The 15,117-nt window shown below is 36.0% G+C and overlaps 1 protein-coding gene across 4 annotated transcripts in view; it reads left to right on the plus strand.

Annotated features, from left to right (window-relative positions):
• Nucleotides 1–15,117, plus strand: part of CTTNBP2 (cortactin binding protein 2) — an 87,805-nt gene that overhangs the window by 50,221 nt on the left and 22,467 nt on the right. For all 4 annotated transcript variants that reach the window (XM_087766706.1, XM_087766707.1, XM_087766709.1 and 1 more), the window contains exons 6-9: nt 5,076–5,175; nt 8,592–8,742; nt 9,879–10,133; nt 12,843–12,960. In XM_087766706.1, the coding sequence (XP_087622832.1) occupies nt 5,076–5,175; nt 8,592–8,742; nt 9,879–10,133; nt 12,843–12,960 (624 nt within the window). The remainder of the gene's footprint in view (nt 1–5,075; nt 5,176–8,591; nt 8,743–9,878; nt 10,134–12,842; nt 12,961–15,117) is intronic.

The following is a 15,117-nucleotide window of genomic DNA, read 5'->3' on the forward strand; positions in this document are numbered from 1 at the left end:
GGAAGATAGTTTCAGAGTAGTGTGTTGCTTGGGAAATAAAATGAACTGTCTTTATTTTTGAACTAGATGAAATAGGCTTAGTTTGTTCTCTAGGCTCTACTGAGATAGTTAATATTTTTCTTTTTCTTTTCCCCACTATCCCAACCCTCAGTCTCAAGGAGGTAGCATCTCTGAACCTTTCAACTGTCAGTCTTCATATTTTATGAATATATTTATAAAATGAGGCAAATATGTTAGCAGTGGATACAAATTTCGTGGGATACAAACTCTAAGCAATAATTTTCAGACTGTTAACATAAGGCTCTCAAACTGCAGCTTTCTTTAAAATTCCAGTATATGTTACTGTAGTTTTTTCTACTTATGTAAAAATCCTCTAGATTTTTATATTGCAAATATTATCATTATGTTGTTTTGGACACTAAAGATGAAATCCACCAATACCAATGACAAAAATTCCATTAATTTTTAGTAAAGTCAAGATTTTATTTCACAGTAAGAGGTTGAACATAGTGCCTTTCAAACTACTGCTTTCAAGAGTACTTTGTGGTTTTATTTAACAATGTATTTGTTAGTGACACAATTGGAAAACTCCGATCCAGTGTTCAAAATAGCATTTAGAGAGACTATTTCATTATTTTTCTTGAGTATTTTAAAAAATCAAAGTAAATTTAGGATCCAAAACCCATAGCTAAGCAGATAGCGTACACTTTTCTGACATGTTCAGGGTTAATTTTGCTACCAGCCATAGGGATAGAAGGAATTTTCCCTTTGTTCAGAATGGTATATTTTGCCTTTGCTTGCTAGGTGCTATGGTTTACTTTGTAGGAACATCTGGGCCTTTTCATCTGACAGATTCTTTGCTGTTGCCAAGACCCTTAAAATATTGGAAAAGTCCTTTATTTTCTTTTCTTCCTTTGGCACTTACCTTTTTTTTTTTTTTTTTTTTCCCAACTTTTAATCTTCAGTATTAAGAGTCCAATTTTATTATATTGTGTGGTTTTATTTTTCTTCCCTCACTGAATGAATGTCCTGTAGATTCTTCTAGGCTTATATCCATTTATCGTTGCCGGTGTTTGTGGAAGACTGTAATTGACCCAATTCTTCTTTACTCATCTTGTATTCCTAAAATGTTTTGAAGCAAATGCCCTGACTCTCAGTTACAGTTACTAAGCAGCTCTTACTGACAGCAGAGACAATTTGGTTTCTTGTTTTATTGTCAAAATTTCAAGTAAGAGAGGCACTTGACAGAAGTACGAAAACACAATAATAAAAACAAACACATGCATATGCATCCTGTAATTGTTTAGTATTTTTACTTTATAAGATAAAAAATATATTACAAAGGTTTTAGTGTTGCACTTCTATTTATAGTTGACAGAATGTGAAAAACACTTCGTTGTACAAATCTGTGCATTTTAGCGACTAAATGGATTGTATGAATTCTGAATGAGAGAATCACACAACAGCAGTATTGATGTCTCCTTAATACATTATATGAAAATTGAGAGTAGTAGATTTATAATATTTTTGGAGAAAGGTTTTGGTGCTTAACTTCAACCTATAATCCTTTCTTTGTTACTTGCCATTTGTTCCCAAGTGCATGGATAAATGCAGCTCTTCAAAGTGGAGACTTTTAAAAACAAATTTATGTAAAAATATATAGGCTTAAGAAAGAGAGTACAGGAATAAATCTCTTAATTTAAGAAGTCCTTTTTAATAGCTTTTTTTAACTAACCAGGTGGAAAGAAATGACACTGATGTAATTTTAAGAAGGATAAAATAATTTATTGTACAAATTTTTTCATTGCGTTGAGTAGGATTGTCAATGGTAAGTTACTGTCTTTTGGCTGTTTTTTCTTCCTTAGAATCACAGAATCATTTAGGTTGGAAAAGACCCTTAAGATCATCGAGTCCAACTGTAAGACTTAACACATAAGCTTACCCTAGTGGGTGATCACACCACGATTTAATTTATTTGAGAATACTTTCAACCTGGAGTTAGTAACTAAATAGATTCAGAGATTTCCAGGACCCTTTGTTTCTTCTAAGTCAACTAACCAGATTTTCCGATTTCTCCTGGGAAACAGTTGGCCAGAAGAAAAGAGGAGCTCTAGACTTGTTAAGAGCCAGCAGAGTGAGTACCTCCCTTCAGAAACAAACACCATGTTGCAAAGATTCTGGGAAGAGTGGAAAGTGAATGATCTCCACACATTTTCAGTGAAGAAATACAGTATTTGAGATGTAGATAACTAGAGAAAGGTAGAACACATTGTAACTAGCATGGTGGCAGCAGCTGTTATGTGCTGTCAGCCCAGTCTGTAGAGAACTGAATCACACCAGAAAAGAGAGCATTCAAATATTCCTTCCTAATCTATCCTATTTGCAAAATGTGTAGCCTTCCTGTTCATAAACAGTTGCCTTTTGAGAGCTGCAGCTGAAGGTTTTTCCAGCACACGAAGCTCATAGCAGCTGCTTTGTTTCCTGCACACACTGTCTCCAATTCTGTAGGTCTGAAAGAGAGAACTTCACCCTAAAAATATACACTAAATACTTTCTTTGTATTTGAATGGACATGAGGAAACTGTTGATTTTATTATTTAACCACTAGGTTGGGGTAGCTGAACAGATTGTTTTGTCAGGATGTCTTGGTTTGATCCATTAACAAAGCAGGAGCCGCTTCAATCTATTATGCACTTGATAACATGTACAGTAGTTCACTCAGCTAATATATCTGCATATCTGTATTGTGTTGCCAATCCTGACTGTTCTCTGCCACACGTGAGGTGGCTGAGAAAGAAAGAATGAAGTAACAAGAATTCCTGAAACTGAGAGATGTGAAGAGAATAATAATAGTATCCTTTGGACTCAGCTATGTGCTAATCATATGCATTTATGGTATAATCGATTCTCTTCTATCCTGAGTATTTGGAGGCTGTGGCACCCTGATTGATAGGAAAATCTGGAATGATGTGGGAAGTAGAAAGGAGTGAGGTGCAGAGACATACAGCTACATGGAGTCAGCTCTGCCGAGCCACTGGATGTATCTGCATGGTGTTTGCCAGCACTCTGGAAGAACTAACTACCCAACTGTGGTGGAGAGCAGTAAAGTCTCCAGGTGTTTGTGCTAATAAGCTTCCATGTTTTGCTTTTGCTTTGACCAAAACCTTTAACTGAGTGATGACAACATCAGCGTCTGTCTTGTGCCTGCCCTTCCACCCAGTCCCCTCCAATGCTGATTACTTCTGTGGCAGATAGCAGTGAACTGGAGTTAATGAGCCTGGATTGACCCAAATTACCCTTCTGCAAATCCCAATTAAAAGTCCATCCAGAAGACCCAGGCTTCTTGGAGATTTTTGCTATTTTGCTAGATATGCCACCAGAACAGGTCATGTAGACCTTACTAGCTCACATGGTATGCCTTACGAAACTAGCTGTATTTCCTCATGCCTTGCACCTATCCCTGAGAATAAACAGCTCTTTTCAGTCGTCTTCATCAGAAACAGTATTTTCACACAGATAAGCTACCACCTGAATGATCTGTCAATCAATAATTGTGAGTTAACCATACCTTTCTAGAAAGCTGGACTTGTTCTGTGCGTTCTTCATGACTTTTGCATGGCTAACGTATGCTTTACAAAGACACCAAAGAGTGTTCTAGCCAGATACTTGAAACTGCTAGAAGAAAATTTTTTCAACATCCTTCATAAACTTTAGAAGTATTTTGGGATGTCAAGCAGGAATCTGTATTTTCAAGTTAATTATTTAATATAAGTCTGGGACTGACAATGGAAAGAGGAAAAAAAAATATTGTTGTTAGCAGAGTATTTTTTCTGTTACAATGTGATTGAAAATATAGTTTGATTTTTATTGGTATTATCTTACAAGTGGAAATACTAGGAAGGTTAGTTAACTGAGAGCTTCTTTCTGACTTAAAAAAATTATTACAGATGAAGTCCTGGTAGCTTATCCTGACAACCAACTTTAAAAAAAAAAGTTATTTCATATCAGATTACTTATTTAAGAATTTAAGAGTCTTAATTTACAACATAATAGTTTGCAGTGTTTTAAAATGTTATTTCTTCATGTTAAATTATTTATTCAGTCAATTCCACAACAGCTGTATTAATATTTGAAAGAATTGTAACAGGAGTAAATACGTTCAGGAATGTTTTAGATTAGTCAGATTTCTAAGTAATTCTAAATATATGTTTCTGATATCTAGAGATAAACTTCACTAGCAAAGCTTGGCTCCGAGATCTTACCCAGTGCTGGAACAGAGTGCATTAAGCTTGCTCAGAAATCAGGTCAGGAGTTTATAATTGGTGCTCTAGCTGAGCTTATTTTCAAAGTAGTAGTTTCAACTACAAAAGACTTGTTTTATTTTGGTCTAGAACCAATTTCAAGAATATAGAGCAGATTAAGTATTTTCTTCAAACATAATTGCATCAAATGATATTCCAATTTGTGGATGAAAAGCAGTCTAATTACTATGTAATTAATTATCTTAATTTAGCTGTAGGATGGTGGAAGCAGGCTGGTACTATTTCTAGCACGTCATTTTGGAAATACATGAATGGGAATGGGTTTGGGAGGTTCGAGGTTGTCAGCTTATCTTATTTGTCATTGCAATCCCGCGTCAGTGTCTGGAAACAAGACTGGCCAGCCTGTTGTTTGAGTTACGTGTAGCTTGTGAGCATCTTTCCTGGGGCTGTCATATTTGGGATGTGTCACATGACTGCCAGTGGGACTGTGCTGCCTTTGGGGGCTGCTGGATAATTCAAATTCCCCACTTTGGAGGTACCTAAATTAGCTAACACTGTGGGAGTTGCCAGCAGTGGGCACAATTTTGGATCCCAGTAGAACCCAACCCAGGCCCTTTTTGCAGTAGAGTGGTGGTGCCCCAGGGAGCCATTCCACCTCTCTCCTGCAAACTACTTCCTGAGCATCTGCTTTGGTTCGCTAAGGTGTATGGTGTATAGTCAAAAAGCCTGGCTGCTGTTGACCCTTGAGCAGGTTTTAACTTCTGGTAACTTCTGTTTTTGTTGCATCAGTCTATGTTTTTGCTCGATTTATAGATTGTGTGAGATTGCTGCTGACTGCAGAAGCACAAGTTGATGCTGCTGATAAATATGGCTTTACACCCTTGTGTTCAGCAGTTGCTCAGGGACATGTCAAGTAAGTGAAATCTTAAGATTTTGCCTGTCAGCTATTACTCAATTTTATATTCTCTTTACATTATAATATATACTTTTCTCATTACATTACTGTTGCATTCTTAGGTATAAATGCATTTAACTATCATTTGTTGAAAGCATCTACTGAAACTCATATTCATATGCCATTCTGGTTTTAATATTTTCCATTTGTTTTGTTTCCAATTGCAGCTCTTAAGGTTGTTGAACGTGTAATCTTAGTAACCACAATATGATACTGGTCTACATGTGCGTCATACCTTTGAATTTCTTAATTTTCCTTGAGTTATCAGCCATAATACAGGTTTAACAGAAGAAGGAGGAAAGGAATTGTTTTTGCACTGAGTTTTTGAATCATAGCGAACTATGAATATCATGTTCAGGGACAAAAGAGCATTTATCTGAGTATTCTCCTAAGACATACACAATCAAATACTTTAAACAACAAAACAGTTTTTTTAAGGTTTAAGGTTTTTTGTATCAGTAACTTTGAAAAACAGAAAACAATGTATGAGTCAAAGAATATTTCTAAGAACATTCTTCAAATGTAGTTACAATAATTTCCTTTTACTTTTTGAAGCTCCTAATTTTATAAAGATTAGTGGTTTATGACAGCATGATTGGAAAATTCTGTCGTCTTTTTATACTGAGAACCAGTACGCAACAATTCATCCAGATGATTGGTGTTTTCCTCCCTTTTCCTCCCTTCTTCAGAGGAGCTGAAGACTGATGTTGTGTTTCCACTCTGCAGCTTTACTGTGTATCATAGAATCATAGGAAATAGAACTGCAAGTTGGAAGCAACTACTGGATAATCTCTTCCAGAGCATCCTTATCCAGATAAAGCTATTTTACAAACGCAAAAAGTCTTAAACAGCATGACTAGGAATTCTTTATTACAGACTTTACCTTTGGTTTATGTATCTTTGGGTTTGCTTATCTTTCAGTTTTTGATTCTTTTAATGTTGCATTTTATTATTTTTAAGAATTTGACTCTTGATATAGTAACATATAGGGGTCAGAGTCTGAGTGTTATTGCACTGTGATAGGCCCTGACCCCCCGATGAGGAAGAGTGGGATCCCTGTCCTTCTTATGGTCTATGATTCTTCCACGAGTATATAAGGATCATTAGAGATCCTTGACACTTCTTAGTGGACTTCAAGCTTATTGACTAATGGGCATCTTTTACTAGAAGTCTTAATCCAGAGGTGGCAGATTCTCACTGGGTGTTTTGAGCACAGAAATACATATCTAGTTAAATGTTTGTGTCTTACATAAATCTGTAAAAATTACATGTGACTTGACAAGACAAACCAAAAATACACTCTTCGTATTCTCTCACCAAAATAGATATCTTAGACTTTGTTTAAATAGGAAGTTATTTATTTCTCTGACTTACCCTCGCAACACTTTGCTATATATCGTCTGCTGTTTTATGATATTGCAGACGTTATATTCTTTCTCCTTTAGAGTTACTTATGTAGTATGATATCCCTAAACACTTTTCTCACTTGCACTTTTTTTAGATACTAAACATGACCTGAATTGTAAAAGTGACCATGGAATAATAACGGGGCCAGCCAAAAATATCAGAGAGATTATGAATGCTTCAGGCTGTTTGAGTTATTGATCACTTCCAACTTCTGGCTCAGAAAAATTCTGTAATAGGCAGAATTTGGGGCAATAGTATAATCTGTCCCCTTTCAAGTGTTATGTTTCATAGTTTGTGTTACTTGTATGACGGCACTAAGAGTCTGGGGTTAATGACAGCACTAAACTACTATCAATTACACAGCACTCATCTGTGACAGATTTGCTAGCCAGTCCCCTGTGACATGTCAGTCAACCTTATTCCTGAACTGGCACAATACTCTTGTTCCAGCCCCAGTTATGGAGTCAGAAAGAAATTATAGTTGTTTAGGGCTGTTCAGTAATATCACCAATTCAGAAAATGCTTTTAGGAGAAACTTTCAAAATCATTTCCCATGTGGTCCAGGCCAGGCTGACCTTACCTGATCTTGAGGTGGAAAGTCAGTGTAGCATTTCCAGAATCATTGAATACAATGCAAAATAACAAACCAGGTATTTTTAACATAGCAGATTTATAACTCAATATGCAGTTTGTTTATGGAGGTGTCCTGTTATGAGCCCATCTTAAGATGACTTTTGTGGCTGTATGGTTAGGATACACATTCAACATTTGATAAGATAGAGCACTATTTTTATCTGTATTTTTTCTGTTTGAGCATTTTCAGAAAGTGAAGTAATTCATATGAATGTTACCTGTTTTACTCTTTTCTAAAATTGGTCATTTTATCTTGAACTTGATTGATTTTCTGACTAAATAAGAGCTCACTAAAAGGAGAAATTTTTTTTTTATAATACTTGTGGTTTTTTATCTGTTATTTGTTATATGCTTATATTCTTATATATATCTTACATTGCTTTAAATATTTTGTCATCCTGTTGCTATAGTATGGTCTGCTAACCAGCAGTTATATGGTATTGCATTAGTTGCTTCAAGGCTTTATTGTTGATATCTTTCTATTTTTATGGACTAATAAATATTGAGCCAGAGAGATGGGGAGTTATCTTTGTTTAAAGCCCTTTTTTGAACTGCAGAGGGAATAGACTGGAATTAAGATCTTTCTAAAGTCTTGAGAGTTGCGGAAAGGCTGGGTTTGGGAAGGCGAAGAGAGCCAACCCTGGCAAAAGAATTGGGAAGAAAACTGGACCTACTGCAACAGGGTTGTGAGGAAGTACAGGATCTTGGATCCAAATGCCTGGTCCCTAGTGAGTCACTCTTCAGTCCTCCACCTAATCTTCTATGCTCCCTAATCCAGTAGCTGCTACCAACACACCCCAAGCCATCCTTCTGTAGTAGCCTTCTTTCAGGGATCTGAATGGTAGTAGGGCCACAGCTGTTTTGCTGTCCCAACCAGTTTGCTTCCCTAAGCCAGTGTCCCTTTTGCTGGTGTCTAAAGCTAGTCCTAGTCCTTTCTTTTTTTTTTTTTTTTTTTTCATTTTAAAACTATTTTTAATATCAGTAGTCAGCAAAGAAATGTTACTTTTTTGCTCAGCTGAAGGTTTTTCTTAAGCAGCTGTCATCAAGTTTTTATTAGCCTTGTGAAATTCAGTGTTTTATATTCATGGTTTTTAAATGCTTCTACAGTTGTTTAAGATTTATTGGTTTAAAGTAACCTGATTTTCTGTCTCTCTATCTATGTGAATGTATAAAATTATACCTTATAGCTGTGTGTATGTGATGGATAAAATCACAGGCAGATCTCTGTCTATAAAATCAATACTTTGTAAAAAAAAATACTTAAATGTTCTAAGTTATAAAGTGTTTTTGGATGTCAAATACAAGATAATTTTACTACCTTTTTTTTTCTGTAGGTGTGCAGAATTACTAATTATGTATCAGGCTGATATTAACCATGCTGCTGAAAGAGGACAGACACCTTTGTACCTGGCCTGTAAAAATGGAAATAACGATTGTATTAAGCTATTGTTGGAAGGTGGAGCAGATCGAACAGTAAAAACCAGTGTAAGTTAACACAGTTTGTAAAGTTAAAGTACCTTGTATAGTACTGAATAACTGCAAACAGCTAGGGAATATTTACATTAAAATATTTATTTAAAGTTTTTTTTAAAGCTGGAATAAGCCATGTAATTTGAAATTAGTATTTTGTTCTTTTCATCATACTTTCTGCGGGTTTTTTTAAGCTGTATATTGTCTCTAAAATCTCCTAAACTGTGCGACTTCTGTATTATTTTACATATTTCAGATTCTGCCTGCAGTTTGCTGCAGATTTTTCTTCAGCAAAACCGAACTCTTCTGTTTTGACTTATTTTTAATGCGGAGAAGTGGAGATAGGGGTTATGCTTCCACCTTTTATGTTAGGGTGCTTTATTGTTGTCCTTGAGGGGGACCCCACCCCCGAATGTGCCAGCCAGTATTGTAAAGTCTCATATACCACAAATGGGAGAATATGGCAAAAAAAATGTATATGCAGGAGAAAGGGAAGAGGACTGTCGCAAAATCAGCATCTAGGTATTGCCCTTTTCAGGTGCTTTCCTGAAGTTTTTGTTAAGACTTTGACGTAAACATGACAATAAATGTGGGATGTGGGATGTAGGCTGTCCAGAAACAACAGCACGAAGAGTATTAGCTTCACAGTACATTCTGCTCCCGTGTTACACCGAATTTTTTTGATTCATTTATTTTGGATTTGGAAAGTAAATATATTTGACTTGAAATGAGAGAAAGTTATGATGTCAAAACCATGAAAATATCTGACTAATAAATTGATTAATGCAACATGAAACAAATTATTGATTGTTAGAATCGTGTTAGTTTGATATACGATAAGGAAACAGTCTATTAACCGCAGGTAAGTCCTGTATCACTTAGACTCTTCTAGAAAAGTTTTGAAGTTTCTGTCTGTTGGACTGTCCTTGGAGAAAGCTGTTAAATTTTCTTTCTGCTACATTTTATTCCTTTTCTACCACCCCAAACATATACAAGCAACTCTGTTTTCCCAAAGGATTATGATGTTACTCTTGCTTACCTTTTTAATTTCCAAACAGAGCCTTCCATTCAGATTCATTGCTGATATAAGTTCTGCAACCATTTTTCTATGTGTTTGGTGGGAATGTGCTTTTCGCTTTTGTTTTTTTTAGGATGGCTGGTCACCAATTCATGCAGCAGTGGATTCTGGTAATGTTGACAGTCTCAAGCTCCTTATGTACTATGGAGAGCCAAACAATGGGAACTCTTTGACTGCTGCGGAGTCTAATTTAGACTACTTTGATTTGGAGAAGAGAGAAGACAACTATAGCAGTAGAGTAAAGCCTGTTATTTCTGCAGATCTCATCAACCATGCCGACAAAGAGGGTTGGACTGCTGCCCACATAGCAGCATCAAAAGGCTTTAAGGTCAGTCTATGGGAACAAGTTACAGTAACCTGATAGAATTTAGGCAAGATAAATCCTTCTTTTTTATCTTTGAAGAACTAAAACTTAGATATTAAATCTAAGTTTGTAATGTAGTTTATTGTCACACTTGATTTAACAGAGACAGAGAGAGAATTCCAGTGGATAATTTACCCGGGGAGCTAGGTGTCAAATGGAGTGAATTGTCGTATTTACATGCCTGTTTCTTTTGGGACAACAACAAAAATAGAAAACATGATTACTTGAGATTCAGATTTTCAAAGTTAAAGTGAGGTGAATCTTACCCTAAATGCCAATTCATTGGGTGTCATGTACTTAATGTAGGTATTAGATGGACATAGTTTCCAGTTACAGTTAGGGATGATTTAACTAGGAACAATTTTTCCTGTGGGAGGAAGAGGAGGACAAGAAATCTGAGAATCAGATTTGTGCAGTAACTCATTGTTTAATTTGGTATTTCGGGCAGCCTTTTTAGTGGGCAATGAATAAGTTTTCGGGGGGTTTGGGTAACTGATGACATGGAGAATGACCTTACAGGTCTTACTGATGATAAACAGGAAGATTTCTGGAAATTGAATATTACTTGAAAGATTTGACATCAGAAGCTTTACACTTCTAACACTGACTGTTTAAAGGATTTTTTTTTTTTATGACAGCTGTCAGTCAGATCTTACTGTGAAACTTTTACCCAGGGAGAAAATAGAGGATACTAAACACAGAAGAGAGTAAATTTTAGGAAAATATAGTCCAAGACTTCGAAAATCAGCTTGTGATTACATGCGTAATTCAGTATCTATCATTATGTTCGCTTTTTTCCTGATAAATTTACTATGATAAATTCAAAGTAGGCACAGATTTAAGATTCAGTTTATTAAATTATGGTTTTTTTAGGGACCAGCCACTGCTTACTCAGCATTTTGCATTACAAACAGAGTCAATGTTCCATTATCAGTGTTTGTTAGGCAGGTACAGACTCTTATTTCAGGTTCCACTCATCTCAATTTAGATGGAGTTTAAGGTATTTGTTATAGTCTGCAAATACTTAAATAGTGTGCAATATGTTGCTTCTTTGTGCAATAATATAATCCTCAGGACCTTTGAACTATATACTAAAAGAGGCTTTGGCTAGGTGTTTTCTCTGAAGGCTCTGACACTGGAAGTCTTCACATATACCTTTCATGCATAACTCGTGGTTTTGAGTTTCTGAGCACATTCCAAGTCAACTGTTTAATAAGATCTTCATTGAAGGCTGAGGGTATTCTCTTAGGTGATGAAGGCATCATATAGCTGTCAGTCAGATTCCTGGTTTTGACGTTGCCAAGACTTTATATAATTGTATTTGATTAAATGCATTTATTGACTCAAGAGATGTTTGGGATATTAAGAACCTAAAGAAAGCTTAACAGTCATCTTGAAGTACTGTTAACACTTGGACTTCATTCTCTAATCCCTTATCTGCACTGCATGTCATTCATGACACTACATGATAGTCGCTGGCATCTGCACCCTTTTCTTTTGAGGTTGGTAGGTGCCATTTTTACAGATTAATTATGCTAGGGCATCTTAGCTGCTATTTCATAGGCAACAGAGCCAACAAAACTTCTCATTTTGCTAAGGAAATAAGCCTCATTTCTTTGTTCTCTCCCACTTTCTTCCCTCTTTACTTGCCACCTTCAGCCTCACGGTTCAGTCCTCTGCCTTCTGCTGCCTTTGCCATTCATTGCACGCATTTGAGAGACAGTTAACGTACTAACCTGGCAAGAAAATATGCTTTTTTTTTCTCGTTCATTTTCTTCTGGCGAAGTTAGTGAGCTAATTGATTTCTTAAAAGTTCTTACAAGTGCTGGAACCACAATCTGGTAAAATTTCGTCTCACGGAGAAATATAGCTTGAATGACTGTTAAAGTTTATGAAAGACAAAAGTCTTTCTGTTAGAACAGCTACAAAACAGGTAACAGTTGCCAAACCTGCAACAAGCAGGTTTTTTTTTAATTTTAAAAGGACATCATGTTGTTGGCATCCACAGAATATTTGTGCTCTGGCTTTAATAGAAATGCATTTTTATTTCACTGCATTGTTACTATGCTTACAGAAATTCAGGTTTACCTGCCAAAGAAGAGGCTTGCAAGGTGATTTTAAAATGATTGGTTTTGTTTTGCTGTGTCCCGCTCACATGGCGTGAGGCATGATGGAAATTCCTACTCGGTGAACTGCAAAGTGAAAACTGGTTTTATGGATTGCCATCTGAATAGATTCATTAATTAGTCTGTATTAAGTGTTAGAATTGCTTTTTTAGTGTCGCTTGAATATTGAGGCCAAGATATTCAGAACAGGATGCATGGCTGGGCTTCTATTTCCTTATGTGAATACCTAAACTAGTGACCAATGTTAAGAATTTCTCGATTCAACTGATCAGCACTTGATGCTTGGAGACTGTAGCAGCCTGGCTGCAAATGTTCTGCCTTTTCAAAATCTTGATTTGAGACTTTCAAGTCTGCTATAAAATATTTTTACTCCTGGTTTTGAACTCTGTGAGGAACACCATTTGGACGCTGGTATATAGGAACTCCATAGCTGACTCTCTTTGGAAATGCATGTGTAAGAATTTCAGTTAGGAGTTTAACTGCATATTGGTAGAACTCTTTAATGCAGCAAATGGACTAGTAAATAATACAGTTCTTACCTTTGCAGAACTGTCTAGAAATCCTTTGTAGCCATGGTGGACTAGAGGCTGAGAGAAAAGATAAGTGTAATCGAACATTGCATGATGTTGCTACTGATGATTGCAAACATCTCCTAGAAAACTTAAGTAAGTAAACACTATCAGCACTATATAAAAATGTTTTAGTAAAGAGCTTGTGGGACAAAAATGAGAAATGGTAAAAGGGTAGTTGTCACTTTTGTGGCACCACAAAATTAAGTTTTCTTAACCTAGCAAGTTTCTGTTCTCCAAATTTTGCAAAAGCATATGATAAAATTCGGTTGAAGGTTATTAAATGACTTATGTCTTTGTTTTTAAGCCATTTGAAAAGATGGTATATATTATACATGTGCAAACATCCATATTTTCTTAAAATTTCTGAATTTAATATTAGTAATTACTTTTTCCAAAGCTATTATCCTCTTCTTATCTTTTCTTCAAATTCTTGCAGGAAAATCACTTAGTGGTGGATAGCTGTCAAATTTCCTCAGGCTATGACAATCATCTAGTCATATCTGAATCTCTTTTTAGAGCATAGTTTAATTTGTCACTTTTTTCTTGTTATGGGGATTGTTTGTTTTATTCTTCAAAAAAAGTCTTAGAGACAAGATCAAACAACTTCTTTTTTCCAACATCACTAACTTCTGTCAGAAGATTGTTCTTCTGTTGGAACCTGTTGTCTTCTTCCTTCTCTGTAAGTTTTCTCAAAATTCAGTAGAGCAGGCTGACCTGTGTATTTCTTGAGTTAGAACTTAGTCCATCCACTTACAAGTTCTGTGTTTTCTATTTCTCTGTATAATCAGAACTATTGTCTTTGTAGATTTGTATGCTCTGAATTTATTCACTTTTTTGTGTTTGTGTTGTGGGATGTAGGGCTGTGGGTAGTCAGGTTCACTGATTATCAACAAATTCGGGAAGCTTTCTGTGTGCTGCTTCTGATTTTCCTCTTCAGCTATTACAGTATCTAGGTTCTTACCATTTTACTGTAGGTGCAGAGGGGAACACAACTCACTTTCTATTACAAACTCCTCTGTGGTCTGCTTCCTTATCAGACTGAAGCCAATTTCTGATGACTGAATCTGTAGCCTGTTAAATTGATACCTGTATTATTTTCATCAGTCCTAGTACCCTGTTTCTCTGGTCAAGCTTATCATGAATCCAGCTGCTTTTATCAGGTTAGAACCTTTGTATTCCATTTCTCTTCTCTTTCATTTGTTAAGCCTGTAGTTAACATGAGTGCAATCATAATTACATTTTTTGCCTCCACAATATCTGATCTGTGGAAGCTTGGAAACACCACTCTCATCTGGGTATATGCCTCAACAAGCCAAGACTGCATTTTGGGTAAGCTGTGTATGTACCATCCTCTACCTTCCTCACAGTCCAGTAAGGTTTCCGCTGCAAGGAATTACATGCATGTAGGACAGGAGAATGTGCTTCGACAGATCTGAAAGACTGGGGGCCAGGATTGCCAGCTATGCTGTAGAGGACGCATGCACTGAAATTTAGGCATACACTGTACCTCTGTCCTAGGGGCCTGTTTCCTTGTAGAGAACCCTCTGTATTTCTTACAGTCTTTGCTGATTTCCCTGAGGTCCAGCCATCAGCAGGGCAAGCCTTTGATACATTTCTCACAATCCCACATCTGAAGGATGCCTTTGAGTAATCTTTTCCCTATGGTAGGCTAGTGGGTTTAAATCAGAGCTTTTCTGACATCAGAAAAGCTTCATTGGTTTGTATCAGCTGAAGATTTGGCTTCTGAATGCAAAAGCAAAACTAAGATCATGTTGGAAGATTTCATAGCAAGCTAATATCTTTTTTTTTGTGGTGCACTTATTTTTAATTTCAGGGATAATTTCTGAAAGGTATTGTTTTGGCATTAAAGTGAGAAGATAGTTTCATTTTCACTTTTAGTCATCTAAATGATCCATATAGACTGCTGCTGCTTCTGTTGAGTTGTATTCCATTTTTCAAAGAGCAAGATTTAAAATAACATCATTAAATGAATTTTGTTTCTAGAATGTGCATGTAAATTTCCTGCTTTCTTTTTTTTAATATTTTGTCAACTTATTCTATAGCAAATCAAATATACACTTCCAAGTGAATTTTCTGTCTTAGCTCTCAGCTTTTTATTTAAAGATATTTGGCTCAGCTAACTGTTTTTTCCACTTGTGCACTAGTGCCAGAAAATTCCATTCTGCATCGATAATAAAAATGTGCACAACCACAATAAACTGAAACATTAAGACACTATCTACCATCTGT

Source organism: Nipponia nippon, unplaced genomic scaffold (genome assembly GCF_047370975.1).
Source record: "Nipponia nippon isolate SJK-2023a ecotype South Korea unplaced genomic scaffold, ASM4737097v1 scaffold_3, whole genome shotgun sequence".
Taxonomy (NCBI): Eukaryota; Metazoa; Chordata; class Aves; order Pelecaniformes; family Threskiornithidae; genus Nipponia; species Nipponia nippon.